The following is a 25,385-nucleotide window of genomic DNA, read 5'->3' as shown; positions in this document are numbered from 1 at the left end:
ATAAAATACTAGAATAGCAGAAAATACAATAAAATGAAAAGAATAAAGAGGACTTAAATTAGAAAATAAAAAGAAAGAAAAGTCAGGAATTCTTGGACTAATAAAAGCTGATATACTAAATTCAGCGAATAAAACTGAAAGACAAAAATAAAACCACCACCAAAAATCACTTAGAGCTAGAAAAGAGGTCAAATGAAGCTGGGAACGGGAGGTGCATAAAGGGCATGAAAATGTTGACAGATTGTTTCAATCATCTTATTTCTCAAAAGCTTTCAATGGCTCCTTGATGCTAACTGCAGGAGGCATATACTTTCTCTTACAAGATTTCAAAAGTTGGGTCATCTATACCATCAATTCATTCACCCTTTCTCCACACAGAGACTCAACATGGGTCCTAAAGTACAGTCAGACAAGTCTCCTTATAACCCTCTCACACCACACCTCCCACTGGTCCTTTTGCCTCTGTCTGGACACCTTCTCCTCACACCCTCTCTACTTATCCATAATCCACCCTTCAAGAAGCAGCTCAAGTCCACTGTGCTGCATGAAGCCTTCCCTGATATGACTGCTCCAAGTCTACAGAGGTGCCCTTGTCCCGGCCTTCTACCTCTGCCTTCACTGTATGCCTAAGGGACTTGTCAAACGCTGCCTCATAGAGTAAAATTTCTCTTCTCGGAAAGCAGCATGATGCAGCGGGGAAAAGCAGGATCTGGAGTTAAAATACCTGAATCAAGTCCCACTGTGTGATCATGGATAAGTCACATTACTTTACTGAGGCTTATTTTCCTTATCATTACAATGGGAATAACAATGATGTGTATAAAGTACATCATAATTACAAAGAGCTATACAAATATGAGCTATTTTTATTACATGTATAAGTAATTTCTCCATCATCAGTACTGTTAACTCTCAAAGGACCGGGACCCCATCTAATATTTGTTACTCCAAAGCACCAAGCATAGTGCTAGTTACTTGTTGATATTCAATAAATATATATTAATTTAAAAGACATATTTGTTAGCAGATAAATACATCTTTCCCACACTACATGAAAATAACTCAGTTAGTTTAAAAGTCTTGGTGTTCTCTTCCACTTTTCTCAAAGGTCCCGGGAGAGGTGGAGTGATTTACCAGGTTGGTAATTTAGGAAAAATTCAACAAGCTTCTCCCTTCTTTCTCTGGGGAGATAATCTCTCCTTAGGAAGCACATATCCTCTGGTGCTCCTACAGGGTCAGGTATTCCTGATGCACAGCTCAGACCAACCTTGCCTAAAAATGGGTATGTAAATCTGTCCAATTCTGAGGGTCAACAGAAAGTGCATTAACTTGCAGATAGATATAATCAAGTCTCCCAACCTAGACTTTATCAATGTGGAGTATGGAAAGTGATATTTTGGCCTGAATCTATCTTAGTCTTTGTCATCTCAACTGGTTCAAAACCAAACCAGGAAAGGAAGGTATCATTACTGGACTCATTACCCAACATTATCTGTGATTGGTTCCTTAGAAAAAGGTACTCAAATTAGGGTCCTGCCTCTTGAAAACTTAAGAGGATTCTACTTTCATTAATTAAAAGATATGTTGTCTAGTAATTGCAAATATTCAACCTCTTCAAAAACGTATCAAAAGATAAAAGTCTAATTTTGAAAAGCCAAGCAATATCTTTTTGTTGAATTCCTGGGTCTTTATAAGGTGTAACTAAACTACATGGATAGAATATTTTGCAAGATAAAAAGATTTCTCTATGAACAGCTGGGTTTTCAAAACAAAACAGACAAGAACTAGTTCTTTCTTTTATTCCTCTAAGTTTTGGCTCTACTTAGAACCACTAATGTCCCAACCAGAAGCCAGTCACCAGAGGAAGAAAAATGTGTTCCCCATAATGAAGTACAATCTTACTAGTAATCAGAGAAATGCAAATCAAGACCAAAATAAGATATCATATTACACTCAGTATTTTGACAAAAATTAAGAAGTTGACAGTACCACATGTTAGAGAAGATATTGATCAACGGGATCTCCTAGGCACTGCTAACAGGAGTATAAATTTATATAGTCACTTTGGAAAACAATTTAGCATTACCTTTTTCTTTTTAGCATTATATTTTAAAGTTGAACATTCACATATCTTAGGGCCCTAGATATATTCCATCCCTAGATATATACCTAGGAGACACATATAAGCATACTTAGAGCACAGCAGTCTTTAACAGCAGAAGACCAGAAAGAAGTCAAATACCATCAACAAGAGAATGGGAAATTTAACAGCAGTATAAACACACAGAAGAATAAAATAAACTGAAAAAGAATGAATTCTAGCTACATGTAACAAAATGAACCTTAGTAATATAATACTGAATGAAAAAGGAAGAATACATACTGTTTTTGAGAAAAAGTTCAAAAGCAATACAAACTTATCAACAGAATTCTGTTTCTACATATGATATGATAACTGCTATAGGACCTGCCCTTTCACCATAAACAGCTAGAAAAGTGCACAAAATATATGAAACAACTGTTTCCAGACATGAAACAACTGGCAGTGCAGGACTGTGATAACTGAAAGGGGGAAATAAATAAAGGAAGCCCTCTGATTGCTCCACCTTCCCACCTAGATGCAATTCCAGGCAGTGCAGCAAGAGAAGGAATTCAAGTAGAACTCAAGAGTCTCTGTGTTGAGAAGACAGAGATCAAAGTTCTAGGAAGTGCTAAAATTTTCAAAGCTATGTCCTGGAGAGGAAGAAGCTACGCATAAGAAGAAATCAAAAAAGTCATCACAAGGGACCCTTTGAGTCTTTGGGTAAATACAGATCTACTCAGGCATACGGTGAAAGTCCACAAGGCTGTGCAAGGAGCAACTGTCAGGATAAAGAACATTAAGGAGAAAGTGTAAGCTGAATACTTTCCAGAGTTCACACAGGGCTGCCAATTGACTGAGTTCCCACCAGCCAGAATGGAGAGATCTCATTGAATATGGGGGTCATTTAATAGACACCCCAAAAGAGTCTTCAGTAGTGGAACTGTCCTATACCTAAACAAAAAGCTATTCTAAACAAACCATACAAATGCTTTTAAATGAGGCTGAAAAAGATTAAGCTGATCTACAAGTAACTTAAGTGTATGGCCACAAAAAAAACTTTCGATGGGCTTTAAAGAAGCAATAAAATCCAAACACAACAATACAACATTTACAATGTCCAATTAAAACATCTAATTTAAAAAAATCACTGTACATGTGAAGAAACAGGAAAAATATAACTCATTAACAAGAGGAAAACCAGTCAACAGAAACAGACTTAGAAACTAGAGAGATAATAGAACCAGATTTTAAAACAGCTACTATAAACATAATATATGCACAAGAATCTAAAGGAAATCATGAAAATAATTGTAAAAAAAGAGAAAAAGAGGATATAAAGAGAAATAGATGGGAGTTATAAAGATGAAGAGTAAAATATCTGACATGAACATTTAATTGGATAGAATTAATAGAAGATTTAACACTGCAGACAAAAAGATGACTAAACTGACAGACACAGAGAAACAGAAAACCATCCAAAACGAAGAAAGAAAAAGAGTATAAAAAAATGAACACGGCCAGACTTATAGTACAACATCAACCAATTTAGCATGTAACCAGAGTACCAAAAGGAGAGGAGGGAAATGGGAAAAAAATTTGAAGAAATAATGGCCAATAGTTTTCCAAATTTGATGAAAACTGTAAGCCCACAGACCAAGAAGCTCAACAAATCCCAAGCAGAAGAGACAAGAAGAAGGTGATACCAAGGCATACATCATAATCACACTATTGAAAATCAGTCATAAAGAAATAATCTTAAAAGCAGGCTGATACATAAAAAGAAACGAAATTGAGTTATTTGTAGTGAGGTGGATGGACCTAGAGTCTGTCATACAGAGTGAAGTAAGTTAGAAAGAGAAAAACAAATACTGTATACTAACTGTATATACTGTATAATACTGTATATATGGAATCTAAAAAAAAAAAAAAAAAAGTGGTTCTGAAGAACCTAGGGGCAGGACAGGAATAAAGATGCACGTAGAGAACTGACTTGAGGACACGGGGAGAAGGAAGGATAAGCTGGGAAGAAGTGAGAGAGTGGCATGGACATATATACACTACCAAATGTAAAACAGATAGCTAGTGGGAAGCAGCTGCATAGCACAGGGAGATCAGATCAGTGTTTTGTGACCACCTAGAGGGGTGGGATAGGGAGGGTGGGAGGGAGACACTAGAGGGAGGAGATGTGGGGATATATGTATAGCTGATTCACTTTGTTATACAGCAGAAACTAACATAACAATGTAAAGCAACTGTACTCCAATAAAGATGTTAAAAAATTTTAAAAAGCAGGCAGAGAAAAAGAGACACATTATGCACAGAAGAACAAAGGTAAGAATTACTGCACACTTTTCATGAGAAAAATGCAAGTCAAAATATAACAAAACACTTTTAAAGTGTTGGGAGAAAAGTGCCAACCCAGAACTCTACAACCACTGAAAAAAATCTTTCAAAAATTGGAAGTATCGATATAAGAAAGACTTTTTCAGACAAGCAACAGTTGAGAGAATTGATTGTACTACAATAAATCCTAAAAGAAGTTTTCCAGATGGAAGAAAATGAGGCCAGATATAAAACTGATCAACATAAAAGAAGGAAGAACAGAGGAAATAGTAGTAAATGTGTAATTATGAGACTTTTCCTCATACTTAAATTTCCTTAAGCTGTTCAACGCAAAAATAACCAATGTACTATGGGATTTATAACATACAGAAATAAAATGCAGGACAATAATAGCCCAAAGGACAGGAGGGGGAAATCAAATTATACTGGTTGTAAAATTTCTAAATTATACCTGAAATAGTGTAACATTATTTTAAGGTGCACTGTGGTAAGTAAAAGATGCATATTGTCACCCTAGAGCAACCACACTTTAAAAAAAGCAAACCAAAGAGGCAAGAGAAATGAGTTAATCGAAAGCCGGCAGGGGAAAATAAAAAGGGAACAAAGGACACATTAGACAAATGGAAAACAAATAGTAATTTGGCATATCTAAACTCAACCATATCACCATGCTGTACATTAAATCCCCATAATTTATTCATCTTAAAACTGAAAGTTTGTACCCTGTGACCCACAGCTCCCATTTCCCCTGCCCCAGCCCATGGCAACCACCATTCTACTCTTTGTTTCTATGAGTTCTACTTTCTTTCTTTCTTTATTTTTTTTGCAGTATGCGGGCCTCCCACTCTTGTGGCTTCTCCCGTTGCGGAGCACAGGCTCCGGACACGCAGGCTCAGCGGCCATGGCTCACGGACCCAGCCGCTCCGTGGCATGTGGGATCTTCCCGGACTGGGGCACGAACCCGCGTCCCCTGCATCAGCAGGTGGACTCTCAACCACTGCGCCACCAGGGAAGCCCTACTTTCTTTTTTAGAAAAAGATTCCACATATGAGTGAAATCATACAATATTTGTTTTTCTCTGTCTGGTTTATTGCACTTAGCATTATCCCTGAAGGTTCATCCATGTTGCCACAGATGGCAGGACCTCCTTCTTTGATAGAAATCTACTTTAACTATAAAGACACAAGATAGATTAAAAGTAAAACAATGAAAAAAGATACAGCATGCAAACACTAGCCATAAGAAAGCTGGAGTGGATAGGGGTGAGGGGAGAAGGAACTGGATGAAGTCAGTCAAAAGATACAAGCTTCCAGTTATAAATAAGTACCAGGGATGTAATGTACAACATAAAACAGAAGTAACATTTCTATATGTTATATATGAAAGTTAAGAGTTCTTTAGTTTTTCTTTTAGCTTTTTTCTATTTATTTATTTCTATTTATTTAACTTTGTATCTCTATGAACTGATGGATGTTCACTAAACTTATTGTGATAATCATTTCATGATGTAAGTCAAATCATTATACTTAAAAAAACCTTAAACTTAAAAAAAAAAAACCAAAGGAAGCTAGAGTGGGTATATTATAGCAGATAAATAGACTTCTGGACAAAGAACATTATCCAGGATAAACAGGGACATTTCATAGCAATAAAGAAGTCAATTTATGAAGAAGACATAACAAATCTAATGCAGATGTACCTAATAACAGAGTTCCAAAATCCATAAAAAGCAAAACTGACAGAACCAAAAGGAGAAACTGACAAGGTCACAACTACAATGGGAGATTTCAACACCAGACTCTTGATAATTATAAAATTACTAAAAATAGAGAATATCTGAACAAAACTGTCGAATCCCTTGACCTAATGGACATTTATGGAACACACCAGCCAACAATAGCAGGATATATATATTTCAATGTACATGTTACATTGTACCAGGATAAATCAAATTCTGAACCATAAAACAAGTCTCAGTAAATTTTAAAATATTCAACTTACACAAAGTATGTTCTCAGTACAACAGAAGCAAATTGGAAATCACTGAAAGAAAAACCTCTAGAAAAACTCCCGAATATTTGAAAACTAAATGACACACTTATAAATAACCCACAGGCCAAAGATAGAATAAAAACGAAAATACAACAATCAATTTTCCTTAGTAGTAAATTTATAGCTCTTAAAACACATATAGAAAAGAAGAAAGGTCTCAAATCAATGACATCAGCTTCTACCTAAAGAAACTAGGGGGAAAATATAGAGCAAATGAAGCCCACAGTAAGCTAAAAAAAGGAAATAATAAATATTAGAGGGGAAGTCAATGTACCAGAAATAGAAAAGAAAACAATGAAACTAAAAACTGGGTGTCTTAGAAGATCAATAAAATTGATAAACCTCTAGCCAGACTGAATAGGATAAAAAGAGAGAAGAATCAAATTACCAATATCAGAAATGAGAAAAGTAACATCACTGATTCTATAGATATTAAAAGGATAAGTGAATATTATGAACAATTTTATGCTTATAAATACAACATATATGAAATGGACAGATGCCTTAAAAGACACCAACTACCAAAGCTCATTCAAGTAGAAATAGATAACCTGAACAGTCCTATGTCTGTTAAAAAAATTGAAACTGAACTCCTGGTCCAGATGGCTCCACTAGTGAATTTTATCAAACATTCAAGAAATAAATAATACCAATTCTCCATAAATTCTTCCAGAAAACTGAAGATGTGAGAACACTTTCCAACTCATTCTGTGAGGCCAGAAACCAAAGACTGAAATATCTTATATATCTTATCCTCATACTAAAACCACAGACGTTATAAGAAAACTACAGATCAGTATCTCTTATGAACATAGATATAAAAATCCAAATACAATTTCAGCAAATCAAATTCAACAATATATAAAAAAGATACCGTATCATGACCAAGTAGAGTTTATTTCAGGAATGAAATGTTGGGTTTAACGTTCAAAAATCAATGTAATTCACTATATTAACAAACCAAAAAGAAAAACTATATGGTTATGTCGAGTGATGCAGAAAAGCAATTGACAAAATCCAACATCCATTTCTGATCAAAACTCTTAGCAAAAGAGAAATAAAAGGGAACTCCCTCAATCTGATAAAGGGCATCTATGAAAAACCTAAAACTAACATCATACTTAATGACAAAAGACTAATTGCTTACCCTAGGCAGGAGCCAGACTGGGATGTCTGCTCTCACTGGTCCTATTCAACACTGTGCTGGAGGTTCTTGCCAGTGTAATCACACAAGAGTAAAGAAATAAAACACATCCAGATTGGAGATGAAGAAGGAAAACTGTCTTTATTCACAGACATTTTCAACTAGGTAGAAGATCCAATGGAATCTCCAAAAACTTTCAATAACTGATAAGTGAGTTTAGCAAGATTATAGGAACATGATCAATATGGAAAAATCATTTGTATACTTCTATGTACTAGCAGCAAACAATCAGAAACTGAAATTAACAAAACAAAATCATTTACAGGGACTTCCCTGGTGGCACAGTGGTTAAGACTCCATGCTCCCAATGCAGGGGGCCTGGGTTCGATCCCTGGCTGCAGAACTAGATCCCACATGCGTGCCACAACTAAGACCTGGTGCAACCAAATAAATAAATAAATATTTTTAAAAAATCATTTACAATAGCATCAAAACATATTAAATACTTAGGAAGAAATCTGACAAAAAAATGTAAAAGACCTGTACATTGAACACTACAAAACACTGCTGAGAGAAATTAAAGATGACCTGAATAAATGGACAGATATACCTTGTTCATGAGTTGGAAGACTCAATATTGTTAAGATGTCAATTCTCTTCAAACTGATCTAGAGAGTCAATACAATCCCAATGAAAATCCCAAGCAGGCTTTTTTGTAGAAACTGACAAACTAATTCTAAAATCCAAATGGAAAGGCAAATGACCTAGAATAGCCAAAACAACCTGGAAAAAGAACAAAGTTAGAACAAGATTTTTTATAAAGCTACAGTAATCAAGACAGTGTGGCACTGTATTGGCACAAAAACAAAAAGGTCAATGGGAAAGAATAAAAAATAAAGAAATAGACCCACACAGTTTTCCACAAAAGTGAAAGACAACTCAATGGAGAGAGGGTAGTCTTTTCAAAAAATGATGCTAAAACTACTGGATATCCATCTGGAAAAAAAAAAGAACTGTGATCCATATCTTATACCATACACAAAAATTAATTCAAAATGGATCAGACTTAAATGTAAAACTTAAAACTACAACATTTCTATTAAAAAAATAGGAGAAAACTTGGGATAGGCAAAGATTTCTTAGATACTAAAGCACAGTAATTAAAAGAAAAAAAGGACAAATTGGACTTAATCAAAATTAAAAATGTCTCCTCTTCAAAAGACACTGTTTAAAGGATGAAAAGACAAGTAACATACTGGGGGACAAAATCTTTGCAAAGCCCACATCTGATAAAAGAATTATATCCAGAAAATATAAAGAACTCTCACAACCTAATTATAAGAAAACAAATAATCTCATTTAAAAAATGGGCAAAATATTTGATCACCGAACAGCAAACAAGCACATGAAGACATGCTCAACATCATTAATCATTAGGAAAATGCAAATTAAACCATAATGAGATATCACTACACATCTCCTAGAGGAGCTAAAATTAAACTGACCATACCAACTGTTCGTGAGGATATGGAGGAACTGGAACTCTCATACATTTATGATAGGAATGTAAAATGGTAAACCATATGGCAGTTTCTTAAAAAGTTACACATATACAATGATATGATCCAGTCATTCCACAAGTAAGTATTTTCCCAAGAGAAATGAAAGCACATGTTCCAACAAAAATTTCTATATAGATGTTCACAGAGTCTTTCTTTACAATAACAAAAAACTGGGAACAACCTAAATATTAATCGACAGATGAAAGGATAGACAAATTCTGATATATGCCTATAACAGACTACTACTTGACAATAAAAAGAAATTAAACCATTGATACATACTGTAACATGTATGAATCAAAAAATAATCTTGCCAGGTAAAAAAGAAAAGCAAATAAGAGAACAACCAACAGAATTCTATTTATGAAATTCTAGGAAATGCAAATTCCTCTTTATTGACAGAAAGCAGATCAGTAGCTGCCTGGGGACAGGAATAGGCAGGGAAGGGAAAAGGAGGGGCAGGAGAGAGGAATTACAGAGGAGAGCAAAGAAACTTTTGGTAGTGATGCATATGTTCATTGTGTTGATTGTGGTGGTAGTTTCATAGATATATACATATGTGAAAATTTATCAAATTGTACAATTTGAATGCATGCAACTTACTGTATGTCAATTATCACTCAATAAAGCTGTTAAAAATAACATTTACAATATCATCCAAAAGCATGAAATACTAAGTGATAAGTTTAACGTGTTCAAGATCTTTACACTGGAAACTACTATAAAATATTGCTAAGAGAAATCAAAGAAGACCTAAATAAATGGAGAGATATATCATGCTCATGGATTGGAAAATTCAACGTTACTGAAATATCCACTCACCCAAAATTAATCTATATGTTCAATGCAATGCCCATCCAAAGTCAGCAGACTTTTGTGTAGAAATTGACAAAGAAATTTTAAAATTTCTTTGGAAATACAAAGGACACAAAATAGTCAAAATACTTCTGAAAAAGAACAAAGTTGGAAGACTTACAACACTACCTAATTTCAAGACTTAGTATAACGCTACAGATATTAAGACAAACATGTAGATCAGTGAAACTGAATAAAGTCTAGAAATGTACATACATACATATTTCAGTTAACTTTCAACAAAGATGCCAAGTTAAATTCAATAACATAATTTCAAAAAGTGGTGCTGGAGCAAATGGACATCCATATGGAAGGAAATGGAAGTCAACCCTTACCTCACACCACACATAAAAATTAAATCAATACATATCATAGACCTAAATATAAAAGCCAAAATTACAAAACTTCTAGAAGAAAACAAAAGAGAAAAAGCTTTGTGAACTTGGCATTGGTAAAGATTTCTTTTCTAAGTTTTCTTAGAAAACACGAAATGCATAAACCTTAAAAAAAAATTGGCCAATTGGACTTCATTGAAATTTAAAACTTCTGTTCTTTGAAAACCACTGTTATAAAAAAGAAAAAGCTAGCCACAGACTTTGAGAAAGTATTTATAATGTAAATATCTGGGAAAGGACTTGTATCAAGAGCCTTTTATAACACAATAATAAAAAGATAAAAATCTTAAAATTTAAAATGGAAAAAAGAAGATACACAAATGGCCCATAGCACATGAATGCTCAATATCATTATTAATCAGAGAACAGTAAATTAAAACTACAGAGAAACACTACACACACACTAGAATGCCTAAAATCAAAAAGCCTGACAATACCAAGTGTTGGCAAGGATGGAAAGCAAATGGAACTCTCATTCATCATTGGCAAAATGTAAAATGGTTCTATCTCTTATCCCTTTTCATACGACCCACCTATTCCACCCCTAGGTATTTATCCAAGAAAAATAAAATCATATATCCACACAGAGACTTGTACATAAATGTTCATAATAGCAGCTTTCTTCAGAACAGCCCAAAACTGGACACAATCCAAATATTCCACACAGGTGAATGGATAAACAAATTGTGCTATATTTATACAATGAAATAGCACGTAACAATAGTCAGGAATGAACTACTACTGTTTCACACAACAACACGGATAATTCTCAAAAACATTATGCCAAACAAAAGAATCCAGACATCAAAAAATATATAATGTATGATTCTATTTATATAAAATTCTAGAAAAACTATAGTGATATAAAGCAGGTCAGTAGATGTTTGAGGCTCACAGTAATGGGGGGACTCACAGGGAAGGGGCATGAGAGGACATCTGGAGGTAATGGAATGTTCTATATCTTAATTGTGGTGATTAAACTGACATCTGTGTTTGTCAAAATTCATCATCAAACTTAAAATGGATGCTGCTGCGTGTAAACTTGATCTCAAAGATGATTAAAAATAAGTAATTTATTGTTTAAGCACACATATAGATGATAAACCAATTTTTTTTTTTTTCAAATCAAGGTAATGATAACCACAAAATTTAGGACAGTGTCTAACCCTGGGTTAGGGGGCAGTTAGGAAGGAGGAAGGGAACTAGAAAAAAGGGAGGAAAAATGCAGGGTTGGGTAATATTCATACTGTCATAAATAAATAAACAAAAAAATGTAAGAAAGGCACCATGTGGAGAGCAGTGATGATACTGTGTCACAATTAATCCAATTCTCTTGACCTGAAGTACAGATTTAAAAAAAAGGTAGTCACCTCACCCATATATTTCCCATGTCTCTGATGTAGGGAATATGCGAATAAATCCACCTCTCCGATCATTCTCTTCCTTCACCCTCCGTAAAACTTTGATCTACATGGCGGAAGAGAAAATAAAATAAAATGAGTACCTATTTTAAAAACTGTAACCCATGTGGTAATAGGACAGAGGAAGAGAGTTATGAACCGAGAATACAAAAGAAGCATGAAGGAAGAAATTAATTCCATTTAAGATGCTATTTTTTTGAGAAGCTATTTCTCCCACGTTCAGTATAAGATATGAGTTGGTCATGAATATTACGAATCACTCACTAATTTTCACTGAAGCCTATGTTAACCCGTAAAGGCCTGAAATAGAGTTATCTTTACCTCCTCCATTGACAGACCAAGCACAGAACCACCTAACTTCCCCGGCACCTTCTCCCGTGCTGAGCCCACAAGGTTTTTCATTTCTGCGTCACTGGCAGAGAGTGGACGGCAACGCTAAGGAGAAGAAAAAAGAAAAACAAAAATATCTTTTCATCACCTTTCTTCATTTCCCTCTAGTCAGTCCCTCAACACCATCATGTTTCATAATATGTATAAGCTCAAATCCAAAGCCCATTTTCTGTAATTGATCTCTTAGCCTGAAACCCTGGGAAATAGATGAAAGCCAGTAAACTCAAAGAAAAGAAGAGAAAATAGAATAGTAGGAAAACACTATGGGTTGAGAGAGATACAAATTAAAAAAAGAAAGAAAGATGTCCACGTGGCCTTGTAAGCTAGTACTTATTCCTAATCTTGGTTTTAGAGTACATTTAATAGTTTGAAATATATGGGAAAAAAATCTGAAAATAACCTCAACATAAGATTAAATATGTATTTATTTCAGTAAGTAACTATATTCTTTTCAGCACTGGGGAAGTAAAGTTAGGAAAAGTAAGACATAAAACAGAGAAACATACAATGAAGACCCGAAGCAGCCAAAAAATAAAAATAAATAAATAAATAAAATTAAAAAAAAAAAAAAGACCGAGAAACAGGAGCAATCTATTATGTCACAGATGAAAAAGTTGGACAATGGGATGTTTTAGAACTTGAGGAGGGAAATATTAGGATGAAAGTTATCAGTGACACAGAAGAAAGCTGTGAGCAAAAGGCTACAACTTGAGAAACACTATAGTTGCTAGACTACAAGAGACTGGGTCTAGGATGACTGCCTTGGGTACTCCAAGGAGGCAGCCAAGTGGGTCATGTTCCTTATGGATCCCCAAAGATGATCTGGCTACTTCAGCTTCTGAATGATGATCAGGAAGGCTGTTGGAGAACAAAACTTTTAAGAGATTTTGATGTTATGAGAGCAGAGAAATACAAAGGTAACAAAGGAAATCAGATAGTATGAAGCATGAAAACACACTATTATTGAAAAAGATGACTGATAAAATAAGACAAATAAATCTGCCAACTACAAAGAATAAGGAATAATCCAAGAAATGGGGGTATAATTTGTCTCTCTAGAGTCCTGGAAGTAACTCTGACCAGACAGAAGAAGTCCTACCGTCAGGAACCATTGTTTATTTTTCTTTTTGTATACACAGTCTATGGAAAGGCTTTTTGACAACTAACTTTTGACATTTTCAGCAATACTCATTGTTATGGACTAAATGTTTGTGTTGCCCCAAAATTCCTACGTTGAAGCCCTAATCCCCACAGTGTGACAGTATGTGGAGATGGGGCTTTTGGGAAGTAATTAGAGTCAGATGAGGACATGAGGGTGAGGCCCTGGTCTGATGGGATTAATAGCCTTTAAAGAAGAGCCACCAGGCTTCCCTGGTGGTGCAGTGGTTAAGAATCCGCCTGCCAAGGCAGGGGACGCAGGTTCGAGCCCTAGTCTGGGAGGATCCCTCATGCTGCGGAGCAACTAAGCCCATGCGCCACAATTACTGAGCCTGTGCCCTAGAACCCGCGAGCCACAACTACTGAGCCCACATGCTGCAACTACTGAAGCCCACTGGCCTAGAGCCCATGCTCCACAACAAGAGAAGCCACTGCACTGAGAAGACTGTGCACTGCAACAGAGTAGCCCCCGCTCGCCACAACTAGAGAAAGCCTGCGTGCAGCAACGAAGACCAAACGCAGCCAAAAATAAATTAATTAATTTAAAAAAAAAAAAAAAAAAAAGAAGAGCCACCAGAGAGCTTGTTCTCTCTCTCTTTCTCTCTGCCTGAGCAAGCACAAGGAGGTCATGTGAGCACACAGCAAGATGGTGACCATCTACAAGCCAAAAGAAGAGGCCTCAGAACAAAACCTACCTTGCCAGCACCTTGATCTTGGATTTCCCAGCCTCCAGAGCTGTGAGAAATAAGTTTCTGTGGTTTAAGCCACCCAGTCTATGGTATTTTGTTATGGCTGCCCACGCAGACTAATGCACACCTGTACATAAACAACCATGAATGGCTTTACCTTTGGACACAAGGGAGATCAATATATACTAATCTTCAAAGCTAGCATGGAGTTATAAAACACAGATTTTCTGATAGGCAACTCCATGGAAGGAAAACGACGAAATGAGCAGATACAAGCACCAAGTGAAGGTAGGAACTTTTATCTCTTTAGCTTTTCCTGTGGTATCTTCAGCATCTAGAACAGTACTTGGGATGGAGTAGGAGATCAATAAATGTTTTTTGAACAAATAAGTAAATGAATAATGTGCTGACACATAGATCAACCATGGTTAGAATTAAACTTTGCAGAGGATTCTGGGAAAAAATTTAACTCCCTTCTGATCTCTGGAAATACATTATACAGCACATGTTGGAAATCAAGAAGAATGTTTAAGATTTAAGAAGGGAATCAATATAAGTAATAGAATCATTTAAAAAAAAATTTTTAAGTGTGACTTCTTATTTAGCATATAACTTGGAAAAGCCAAAATATTAAATGGATGTTTTGAGGACTTCTGCCATCTTCACACACTACTTATTGTTTGCTAAAAAGACTTATCTACCTCACATGTGACAGCATGGCTTTGATCAGAAAGCCACTGGCAGTAAATCCTCCAAAGTCAAGCTGCCTTATCACTTCACACTATTTAAGAATATCTTGAAGTCCTCTGAAATTGTGAAAGAAGACAATATGAAGTAAGCATTCATTTTAATGATGTAATAAAAATAAAGATTAATCATCTTAGAATAGAAAGAATGTTATTTTAAGATGCTGATTAACTGTATTACCAGGTTAATAAGAAAAAATATTTTAAGAAATAGTTATTACCTATAGGAATAGTTTTAAGGAATGGTCATATTTATAAGAACATGGATCAAGTCACTACTGAATAACATCTAATGAGCACATCCAATTTTTAAAAAATTATTTTCCTTTTTTTTGTCCTTTTGTTTTTGTTGGCTCAGTCTCTTATCTGTTTTTTCATCGTTAGAGGTTTTTTTCTGTTTACTTATTTATTGTTTACTTTTCGTTCTTATCTTTTTAACTTTTTTTTTTTTTATTTTTTTTTTTAGCTTTTCTAGGACCTCATTTTCATCTTTGTGGAACTGCTTCATGATATTCCTGGTTTCCAGAGATTGAGACTATTATAATGATGTTGCAATCTTCCTCTATTCATCTAAACCTGCTCCCACAAACAATGAATTAGCTCTCCAAAACTCTCCCAGTCATTTTTAAAGAGTTGTCTCCTACATACATTCACAACCACTCTTTTGTTACTCACAGTCCACGGTCCTAACTCTAGCCACTGTGTGCCTACATGAGGGCTATTTGGGTGGGGTGGGTAGGAGTTTAAGCAGGTGCTCCTGGGTGGGGCTTTTGGGAGGTTAGAAAAGGAAGGGGTAATGGTGCTTGTTAGATGAATGCTTCAGCTGTTAACTCCCATAAACTGACTGTTTTATTCTTTTATTGCCACAAATACCACCAGAGCGCAAAGAAAAGGTCAATGCTACTCCAAAAGAGAAAAAAAAATGTGGCTAGAAACTCCTTTAATCTCTTCACCTATTTACTTCAATGTCAACTATTAAGAAGGCTGAGAGGGAGAAAAATAGGAAAAGTTGTAGCTCTCGAAGTCTAGGTATCTCAAATGCCTCTCTAAAATCCACCCAGGTTTCCTGTGTCTTTGGGGAAGCCAGTGGAAAATAATCAGACTAGAAAGTAAAAAATATTTTGCCAATCTCAGCTTTTCAATAAATTTGAGACGAAAGAATTTTTTAAATCTACATAATATCTGCTGTACTGGTTTATACAGGAATGTATTTATACAGGAACAACAAAGCATTACTATCCTAGACCACTGGTTGAAACCTACCAATATTTATTAATGAAATGAACTCTTAACAAATGAATTATAGACACAGGTGAGAGAAAAAGCAGAGGGAAAAGGGGAGAAGAAAGGATAATAATGAAAAAAAAAGAAAAAAACCAGAAATGCTTATGAGTGCCAAGGAGATACTTGGAAATTAAAAGCAAAGCAAAAGAAAAAAAGGAATCAGAATGATTTGAAAGGCCATCAGGACTGTCAAAAACAAGAGCAAAGCAGTTCAAATACAAGCCATTCTGTGGTTTTGACTTTGGGCACATCAGCTCAGCTATGTTCTCTGGGTAGTGGATAGAATACATCCACATATTCCAATGGATTGACTAAATACACTAAGGAAATAAAGCTCCTCTAAACTTAAAGGGAACCATTGCCCCTGGCTAGATGACACAAGATTTAAACTGCTGGGTTCTCAGATAGACTTTAAACTGTCTCAGTAAGAATTCTACCATGCAACATGCATCAAAGTTGTTAAATTGTAATTAGTACAACGTAGGACTCAGAAATATACCCACAGAAGAAACCAATGCGCATCTAACCTTCATTGCTAGGGAAGAACTGGCTGAGAATGTGAAATTATTGAGACAGGGAATCACCTGCCCCCACTCACAGCAGTAAGAAACAGGTGTTGAATCAGAAAAATGGTTCTCACCCTAAAGAAAGCTGGCAAGTACCAGTAAGGAGAACTGGACAAGAGGTAGAATACGAAAAAAAAAGGTGAGGTATCCTCAAAGATATCAAAATTGAGGGGCAAAAAAAAATCTGCCTGACAGAGAACACATACAAAGAATAAAAAGCCTCCCAATGCAACTTTACAAAGTTTAGAATTCTGTGTTAAAAATACATGGACTAGAAATAGCTCAATTTATATGTGATGCATCTTGCCACTCAGAAAATAAAAAGTCAAGTTTAAAAAGCAAAATGAATCAGTTCTATCAAACAAAAGAAAATGAACAAAAAAACCCACATATGAATAAATCTGGGTGGAAACAGACCAAAAATGGCTAATAGAGAAGGCTTACATATAATGATAACCGGAAGTATACTACTTTGAAATTAGGGGAAAAAAAAAAGAAAGCAAGTAAGTAGGTTTGTGTTACAGTAAAAAGAGATATGCAGCATCTGAAAATCTGTAATAAATGTAAGTCAGCAGGTCTGGGAGACATGCATCTTGCTATTAACAGAACTGGCTTTAAAAACAAAAAAAATTACCAAAACCACTTACAATTATGTTTGAAAAATCATGAACAACTGAGGAGGTACGAGAGGATTAGAAAAAAAAAAAAAATGAGGCACCAATCTTCAAAAATTTAAGAAGTATGCTCCTGGCGATTACCGCCTGGTGAGTCTAACTTGAATCCCTAGTAAAATAATGGAACAAATATTAAAAGAAAAAAATCCATAAACATTTAGAGTTTAATGGGCTCATAAAGAATAGTAGTACAGAGACTGCTTATTTATTTTAAAATGTGCTTTATAATTTTGATATTTAGGACAAAATAACAAAAAGGGGGAATAGAGCAAATATATTTAATGTCTTTGGATTTTAGAGAAGCATTTGTGAAAACTTCATATAGTTTTTATTTTAAATTATATTTCCAAACAGGACTTAGCATCATGATATAATAAATAAAATATACCAACAAAAGCTGAACACAGTTAAAAGATGCAACTGTAGGATAAGATAAGAAGCAGTGAATCAAGTTGGGAAGTGATCGGGTACTGATTAAGCATTCTTTAGAATCTGTATTGATGTCTGGGAGGATGAATAATTAATTAATTATTTATTTAATTGGGTTGATTTGCATTTGTTGATGACAGTAAATGTGAAAAGACATGACTATAGATAAATGAATATCAAAATAACACCAGATACTGACAATGCAAAAAGGGAAATCAAAACAGTACTCAAGGGCTTCCCTGGTGGCGCCATGGTTGAGAGTCCGCCTGCCGCTGCAGGGGACACGGGTTCGTGCCCCGGTCAGGGAAGATCCCACATGCCACGGAGCGGCTGGGCCCGTGAGCCATGGCCGCTGAGCCTGCGCGTCCGGAGCCTGTGCTCCGCAACAGGAGAGGCCACAACAGTGAGGGGCCCGCATACCCCCCAAAAAAACAAAACAAAACAAAAAACAAAAAACAGTACTCAAAAGTATGAAGGAGACTAAATCTTCTGAGGGTAAACTATGTGTCCAAAAGTATCCCAAATATTTTACCTACTTTTGATCATTCCTTTCTCAGCATAACTCCATGTACGTATTACTATCCTCATTTGACAGATGTGGGAAGTGAGCCTGAGACGTAAGGGAACATGCCCAAGGTCTAACAGTTACTGGCAGAGTTCAAATTTGAACCCAGGTCTATCTGACTTCAAAGTCCTCATTCTTTCCACAAAACCATATCACCTGCTTGAACACTGAAATGTAATTTCTGGTGCGTGAAAAATGTTGAACCATAGGTATTCAAGGGAAGGGAGAAATGTAGAAAGAGATAATGGATTAAAAAGGAATCATCAGACAACAAGCAAAAAACTGTGACTTCACAATCTGACACCACCAGAAAAAGAACAGTTTACACGGTCTAAATGGCCCGAGCAGAAAGTTTCTTCTCTTTTCTCACTTAGCTGTGATGAGACTACTGTGGATTTGAGAGTGCTTCATTAACAGAAAGATAGGGACAAGGTAGAACATTGCAAAGGACAGTAAGAGTCGAAGAATTCAATATGTTTAAGGTTTGCAGAATAAAGCCAGAAAGCCTTTGCGTCACGTGAGCAGCGTCGAAATAAATAACCACTAAAGAGAGGTCTTGCTCGTCCACAGGTTATTTGCAACTTATGGCAATTCAAGCAATGGAGCTAGGTGGAATAGAATTAAAATGAGTAATGGGACATTAAGATTAGATTTCCATGTCAAAGACACTTCTTTGGAGTCAAATTCAGGCTATGAAACAGTACTTTAATCTTCTCCTTAAATAGGTTAGGTCAAGAGATATTTAGAGTGTAAGCTCTTTGAAGTCAACAGCCTTGGTTTTTGTTTGCCACAGAGAGCAGCTTGCACACTTAGGTACCTGCTAAATACAAAACACTATTACAGAGTTTTGAATTCTACCAACCAAACAACAAAACTTGTGTTACAAAACCATACTAATCAGTTACCAAATACTAGACAACACAGCCAGTGAGTCTTTTTTTCATTTCTTTGATTCATATAAACCATGTAAATCACTTTATCAAAAACAGTAGCTAAGAAAGTTATAATTCAAGCTTCCAAGCTTACCAGAAACTGTATCTACAAATGCCAAAATAAATATACTGGAGCTTTTTACTAAAGAACTAATAATTGCAAGTGATACACTTATAAATGAGAACATCTACATCACTCATATCAAAGCATCAAATCCTATCACTTCAGAAGATGTTAAAAAAAATCTGCACAGAAGAAAGCGACAGTTTATTTCACATACTGCTAACAAGAACAGAAAGAGGACAAATGCTGATCATTAAGAGACTGAGATAAATATTTTGCCTTTATTTTAAACGTAGCATCTGAGACACCAAATATGGCAGAGTTTCTAAGATTCATAAAACTGCAAATTACTACATATAAGAAAAGTCATCTGTTAAAAAACTCAAATACAGCCCAATACCCAATGTGAAAACATTTCCAATATTAAGCTACTGACAAGGGTATGTTTCATAAGATGTCTGAACAAATGAAAGGTTACTTGTGCACTATGATATTTCTTTCCTGGAATATTTTGGTCAGAACAATAGATATGCCCCTAAACTCTGTTCATCATTTAAATTCAACTGCCTCTATCACAGCATAATCACCATCAGAAAAAGAGGATTCATAAATTCCTGCAACCTCTACTCTTACATACTACATCCAAAAAGATCTCTGTGCATTCACTTTCACTTATTCTATTTTACATTATTAAACTGTTCAAAAAGCAGGTGCATGAAATATGTACTGTGAAACAGTTAAATGGCTTTTCATTTGGGGAATGGAGATAAAAATTTGAATGAAATCTCCAAACGATCCAGAACTTACCTGTTTGGTGCTTGATGACTGAAACTGTGCAGATACTGGACGCTATAAAAGACAGAAAAATGGAATAAAGCCTTATCTTTTCCTAACATGCCTGTATTTTCCAACTCCTACATCTATGGTGACAAAAATAATCTTCAAGCAGACAGCAAAAGCCAAAGCCCTATATTTTGCTCTCAAAAGATTAGAGCATTTATTATCGTTCACACTGCATTCTCCTGCAGTATAACCATTCCAGTTTCACCTTCTCACCACTGAGAACTCAATCCTACTGTCACGTACTGAAGATCCTGAAGTTAACTATTCTACCTGATAAAATGGTCTCACACAGTACATGTAATCTATAGCTTCTTTAGCCTTTAAGTAAGTGTCCTGTGGACTGCTCATGGATGAAGTCATGCCATTACCCACCAGTATGCAGAACAAACAGTGAATAGAGTCTCCACTACGTGCAAAGAGTCACCAGTAAAAGCTGACAGGCAAGCTAAGAAAAGGGATCAATTCATCCAAGATTGACATACAGCTACTCCTAGAGTGGAACTTGCAGAAACTGGTAATGATGCACAGAAACATTCGTAATCCTTTATACACAGTCCTGTGGCTCTTGCCACAGATACTGCAGAAAACAATTTGCAAAGGAATGCGATTGCCTAAATTCAGTTTTCCTAGTACGCCTAGGTTAACCCTCTACCAGCTTGGTGCTTTGTGACTACTTAGAGGGGTGGGATAGGGAGGGTGGGAGAGAGACGCAAGAGGGAGGAGATATGGGGATACATGTATATGTATAGCTGATTCACTGTTACAAAGCAGAAACTAATGCACCTTTGTAAAGCAATTTAAAAAAAAATTAAAGAAAACCCTTTGATCTGTGATGTACTGATCAAGTACAACCCTGTCGCCTGGTTTCACTTCTAATCTAAGATAATATCCCTTAAAATATAGTTCACCCTGTTCCACACCACAGCACTAACGCTAATAGGGAATAATTCTAAGGCAAGAGGTCACAGGCAACCAATAAACTGAATCCAGCTCAAGGACATGCTATGTTTCATCTGCAAAGTATTAGTTTTTAAATTGAACTCTTGTTGCCAGTATTTTAAAATAAGATTTCTGATTTCTCTTGACAGTAGGAAGATCTAACAACACTTGGCCCACACTCACGCATGGCAATGATCAGCCAGAGCACGTAAGTAAAAGAGCTGCCCTTTTGCTAGGAAGCATGCACTGCCCAGTTTACTGCAGTCACAGCACTCTTAGCTGTATCATACCTGGCCCTAGTTACCCTTTTACATTGTCTCTCTGAAGCCCCTAGAGGCATTTGAGTTTGTAAACCCTGTTCTAATGAAAAGTTATGTGAATAAATAATGGTACATAAGCTTAGCAAACAGAAGTAGCAGTAATCTACACGGGACCAGCAAGCAAAAGGAAGAGAAGTGGGAGGAAAAAAGGGAGAGGTGGAGGGCTAAAGTGGAGGTAGGGGGAACATAGGAGGGGCGAAGTAAGGGAAAGGGGAGGGACAGGGAGAAGCAGCAGCTGTTTCTGCCCTCAAAGGGCTTACAATCTAGCAGAGGAGTACTGGACAATTTAAAGGCAACAAGTCAATGAATGCAAAACAATGCAATAAAGAACCAGTAAATAATGCTGCAATGAAAAGAAAAGGTCATGACAGAGTGGAATGGATTTAATAAGAAACGATCTCCAAACTTCTGAGCAGGTGAGGTAATCAATCCAGATGGGAAGACAGGAGGAAAGTGGACCTTTTAGATAGGAAGAAACGTAAGAGGCAAAGAAACACAAGTGGAAACTAGCCAGGTCTAGATGGGCGGGGACTGATCCGATGATGGAATAGGTAGGCAGAATGATGAGCTGATTGGTTTAACTGGAAAATGCAGAGTACACAGACTGGAGCCACACTGGGTCAGATGATGTTTCAGACACCCATGCACAGCTTTCTGCAGGCATTTATCTCATTTAACTTCAATCTACACCTCATGATCATTGAGGGTCCCTGTGAAGAGACTCACATATAGAGAAGATATTATTTCAATAGAGCATCTTCTCTGCGAAGCTAGTCTGAAGATCAAAAAGAATGCAGCAGGGCTTCCCTGGTGGCGCAGTGGTTAAGAATCCGCCTGCCAAGGCAGGGGAGACAGGTTCGAGCCCTGGCCCGGGAAGATCCCACATGCCGCAGAGCAACTAAGCCCGTGAGCCACAGCTACTGAGCCTGCACTCTAGAGCCCACGAGCCGTAACTACTGAAGTCCGCGAGCAACAACTACTGAAGCCTATGTGCCTAGAGTCCATACTATGCAACAAGAGAAGCCACCACAATGAGAAGCCTGCACACCACCACGAAGAGTAGCCCCCACTCACTGCAACTAGAGAAAACCCACACGCAGCAACAAAGACCCAAGCAGCGAAAAATAAATAAATTAATTTTAAAAAAATACAGCAGAGTAATGATGAGGAATTTGTAGATTCCCTCTCTGTGCCTCGTTTATGAGCATATCAATTTGAGAAAACAGAAAGTGATTTTTAAAAAGAGAGAAAAAGAAAAAAGGAAAAGACAATGAAAAAAGAAGCCAAAAGAAAAGAAAGAAAAAAGCAGAGAGTAAGTTGGTTTGAAAGCATTAAAACCATAAGCTATTAGCTGTGGCTGAATATAACTGCCTCCTGTCTAGAATGGTCCCCCAATTCTCCGGCTGTAAGTGACCTTATAATCATAGCGCTTCTGCTCACTCCTTGACAACAGCTGCCACTTTGCAATAAGCTTCCTTGGGGCTTCCTGTTGCTGAATTTGCTTACCTGAGGTTTCTGGAAAGGGTTTCGCCTGGAAGACTCAAAGGTGGGATAAATTGGCCGGGTTGATGCCCGCTGGGCAGGATCTTGACATACAAACCCTGAATGGGGAATGGGAAATATTAAAGCCTGCCATTTTCTAAGAAATTAGCAGATTTAGCTGCACCTTTCCTTTAGATGGACAAACTCAGTTTCACTGTCATAAATGTTACAGAGATCCATCCTTGGGAGGTTTAGGCATGACTCTCCCATACACATACTCCACTTGAACTTCGAACCACCACAACTGCAGCAAACAAGTAAGGAATATATGCAGATAAACCAGCCTTCCTTGGGGAGCTGGGGAGCTGAAATGTGATACTGATGGAAGAAGAGATGTAGACTTCTGATGAACTTCAGAGTAAAAGTGCAAACCACCATTTAAAAACACACAGTGGTTAATAAAGACAAGTTATTTCAAAGTGGCTTCCTGGATGGTGAATGGAAGATAATGTTGTTTTTACCAGGAGAATCCAGAAGCAAGTGAGGGGTATTGTCCTGTTATAGGATCCACTTCTGGAACTGCTAAAGGTGGTCTATTGGCAACTTCCAAAATGGGCTTTGTAGATTACCCATTGCTTAAGAAATTAAGCTTCGGCCAATTTCACTTATTTCCTAAAAGGAAGCAAATTCTCATCTAAGGAGAACACGGTAGCAAAGTTTTACAGCATTTGCTGGTACGCCAAGTGTTAGTTCATTTCAAGTGTATTTTATCATGTCTTTTTAGAGTACTTAAAACAACAACTCCAAACCCAAAACATACCCACCTGGCTGCCCATCTCCATCTCAAAGTTCTGGCTTATCTACCCAGAAAGGGATTTCTTCCTTGGCTGCTTCAGTTATAACCACTACAGAAGAGCGCTGACACCAGTAGAGACTGCCTAGCAGAAACACAGCCAGTCTCCTTCGTAACAAAGCCTCTTCAGTGGGTTTCACTATCTCAGCTCAGAGAAAAATATATTTTCTCCAGATCTTTGCTTAATTCTCTTCCTCACCTCCTAATTCCTGTGCCCCAGGAATTAGGTCTCAGCCCTAGTTGTGGTTCAGCCTCAGGGCAGGATGGAGCCAGGGGGAATAGAAACGTATAAACACTTCCCTGAAAATATAATTTTTTAGTACAAAACATTTAGCATGGCTGAGAAACTGCCAGTTGGCAACACCTACAGAACCTGACAAAATGGACGCACTGCTTAACTTTTATATGAGTTTTCAGAAAACACTACTACTCACCTACAACAGTGAACATATCTGAAATCATACTGGCTTTAATCTTTAGGTCCAGAGGTGCATCACTAACAGAACAAAGAAAGAAAAGAGCAATCAATAATTTTATAGGTTAACAGAATAGCTGCCCCTAACAGGCCTTAATACAGCAAAGCTACCAAATGTCAATGAGGAGATACACATAAAGCACATCAAATCCATGGGGGAAAAAAAACATCTGGGCAAAAATTCTAGAAATAAAAGCCTGGCATCAAACTCATCCTCTGCAAGGCAGGCCCAGATCTAAGGCGCTTATCCCCTGACATGCAATCTTTTTATTCCAGAAGGTATTGTGCAATTCAAACTTTGCACAGGTCATAACACTGCTTCACTATCACTGTGGATTTGAGAGGTTCAGATTTTTAATATGCTCTTTTATGAGTGTGCCCATCGTTCAATTTTTTTTTTTTTTTACTGCTGTGATAGTCAAATCACATTCACATGCAAGAGAAGAAACTTGGGCTATCTCTGTACTTTTTTTAAGGCTTCATTTTCCATTCTAAATCCATCTTCTTAAGCTTGCAGGCTTGCAAATGAAGGCCAAAAAAAAAAAATACAAGTTATACCAAAATATCACCAAATGATGCAGCAGGAACCCACATGGAAACAGAAGCAACATGGTCCGAAAGCAGGGGGCATCCCTGTGGCAGTGATGCCATGCTGGCTTTGGAGCTGAGGTGCTCCTCCAGAAACCAGATTCCTCTGGCTGCTGACCCAATGCCTTATCCTGGGGCTCTCTAACATTGTATAATGTACATTGCTGGGAAACCTGCAAAACGTTGACTTAACCAAAGTGTAGCACAACATCTGAAGCATCTGTAGTATCCAGCTCTACACCTTACTACTGGGGTTAAGCCAAACTCCCACCCTACAAAGTAGTCAGTCTGTCTTTATTCGATTAGTTGGCATTTTCCCAAAATTTCTCATTGTTAAAAATACAGCAGCTGGGTGGTCTCTGTCATAAATCTCTTGGGTTTTCTAGCTGTTTAGAGAAGCACGGAGCTAACAGAAACTCTGGCTGTAGCCACAGATAGAAGCAGAATCTTCTCTGGTATTGAAAAATAACTTTCTTTCCTTCTTCTAAACAATAGATAGGTTAAAAAAATTTTTTTAAAGATTGTTTGAAGTC

At 36.7% G+C, this 25,385-nt stretch overlaps 1 protein-coding gene across 1 annotated transcript in view; it reads right to left on the bottom strand.

Annotated features, from left to right (window-relative positions):
* Positions 1 to 25,385, bottom strand: part of TTLL5 (tubulin tyrosine ligase like 5) — a 307,505-nt gene that overhangs the window by 209,737 nt on the left and 72,383 nt on the right. Inside the window, exons 14-18 of the mRNA XM_029239548.1 lie at positions 24,224 to 24,285; positions 22,961 to 23,055; positions 20,160 to 20,201; positions 12,177 to 12,290; positions 11,810 to 11,901 (exon numbers count right to left, since the gene is read on the bottom strand). Of these exons, the coding sequence (XP_029095381.1) occupies positions 11,810 to 11,901; positions 12,177 to 12,290; positions 20,160 to 20,201; positions 22,961 to 23,055; positions 24,224 to 24,285 (405 nt within the window). The remainder of the gene's footprint in view (positions 1 to 11,809; positions 11,902 to 12,176; positions 12,291 to 20,159; positions 20,202 to 22,960; positions 23,056 to 24,223; positions 24,286 to 25,385) is intronic.

This window comes from Monodon monoceros, unplaced genomic scaffold (assembly GCF_005190385.1).
Source record: "Monodon monoceros isolate NGI ecotype Baffin Bay Population unplaced genomic scaffold, NGI_Narwhal_1 Super_Scaffold_21, whole genome shotgun sequence".
NCBI lineage: Eukaryota > Metazoa > Chordata > Mammalia > Artiodactyla > Monodontidae > Monodon > Monodon monoceros.
This window is presented reverse-complemented; position numbering and strand designations above follow the sequence as displayed.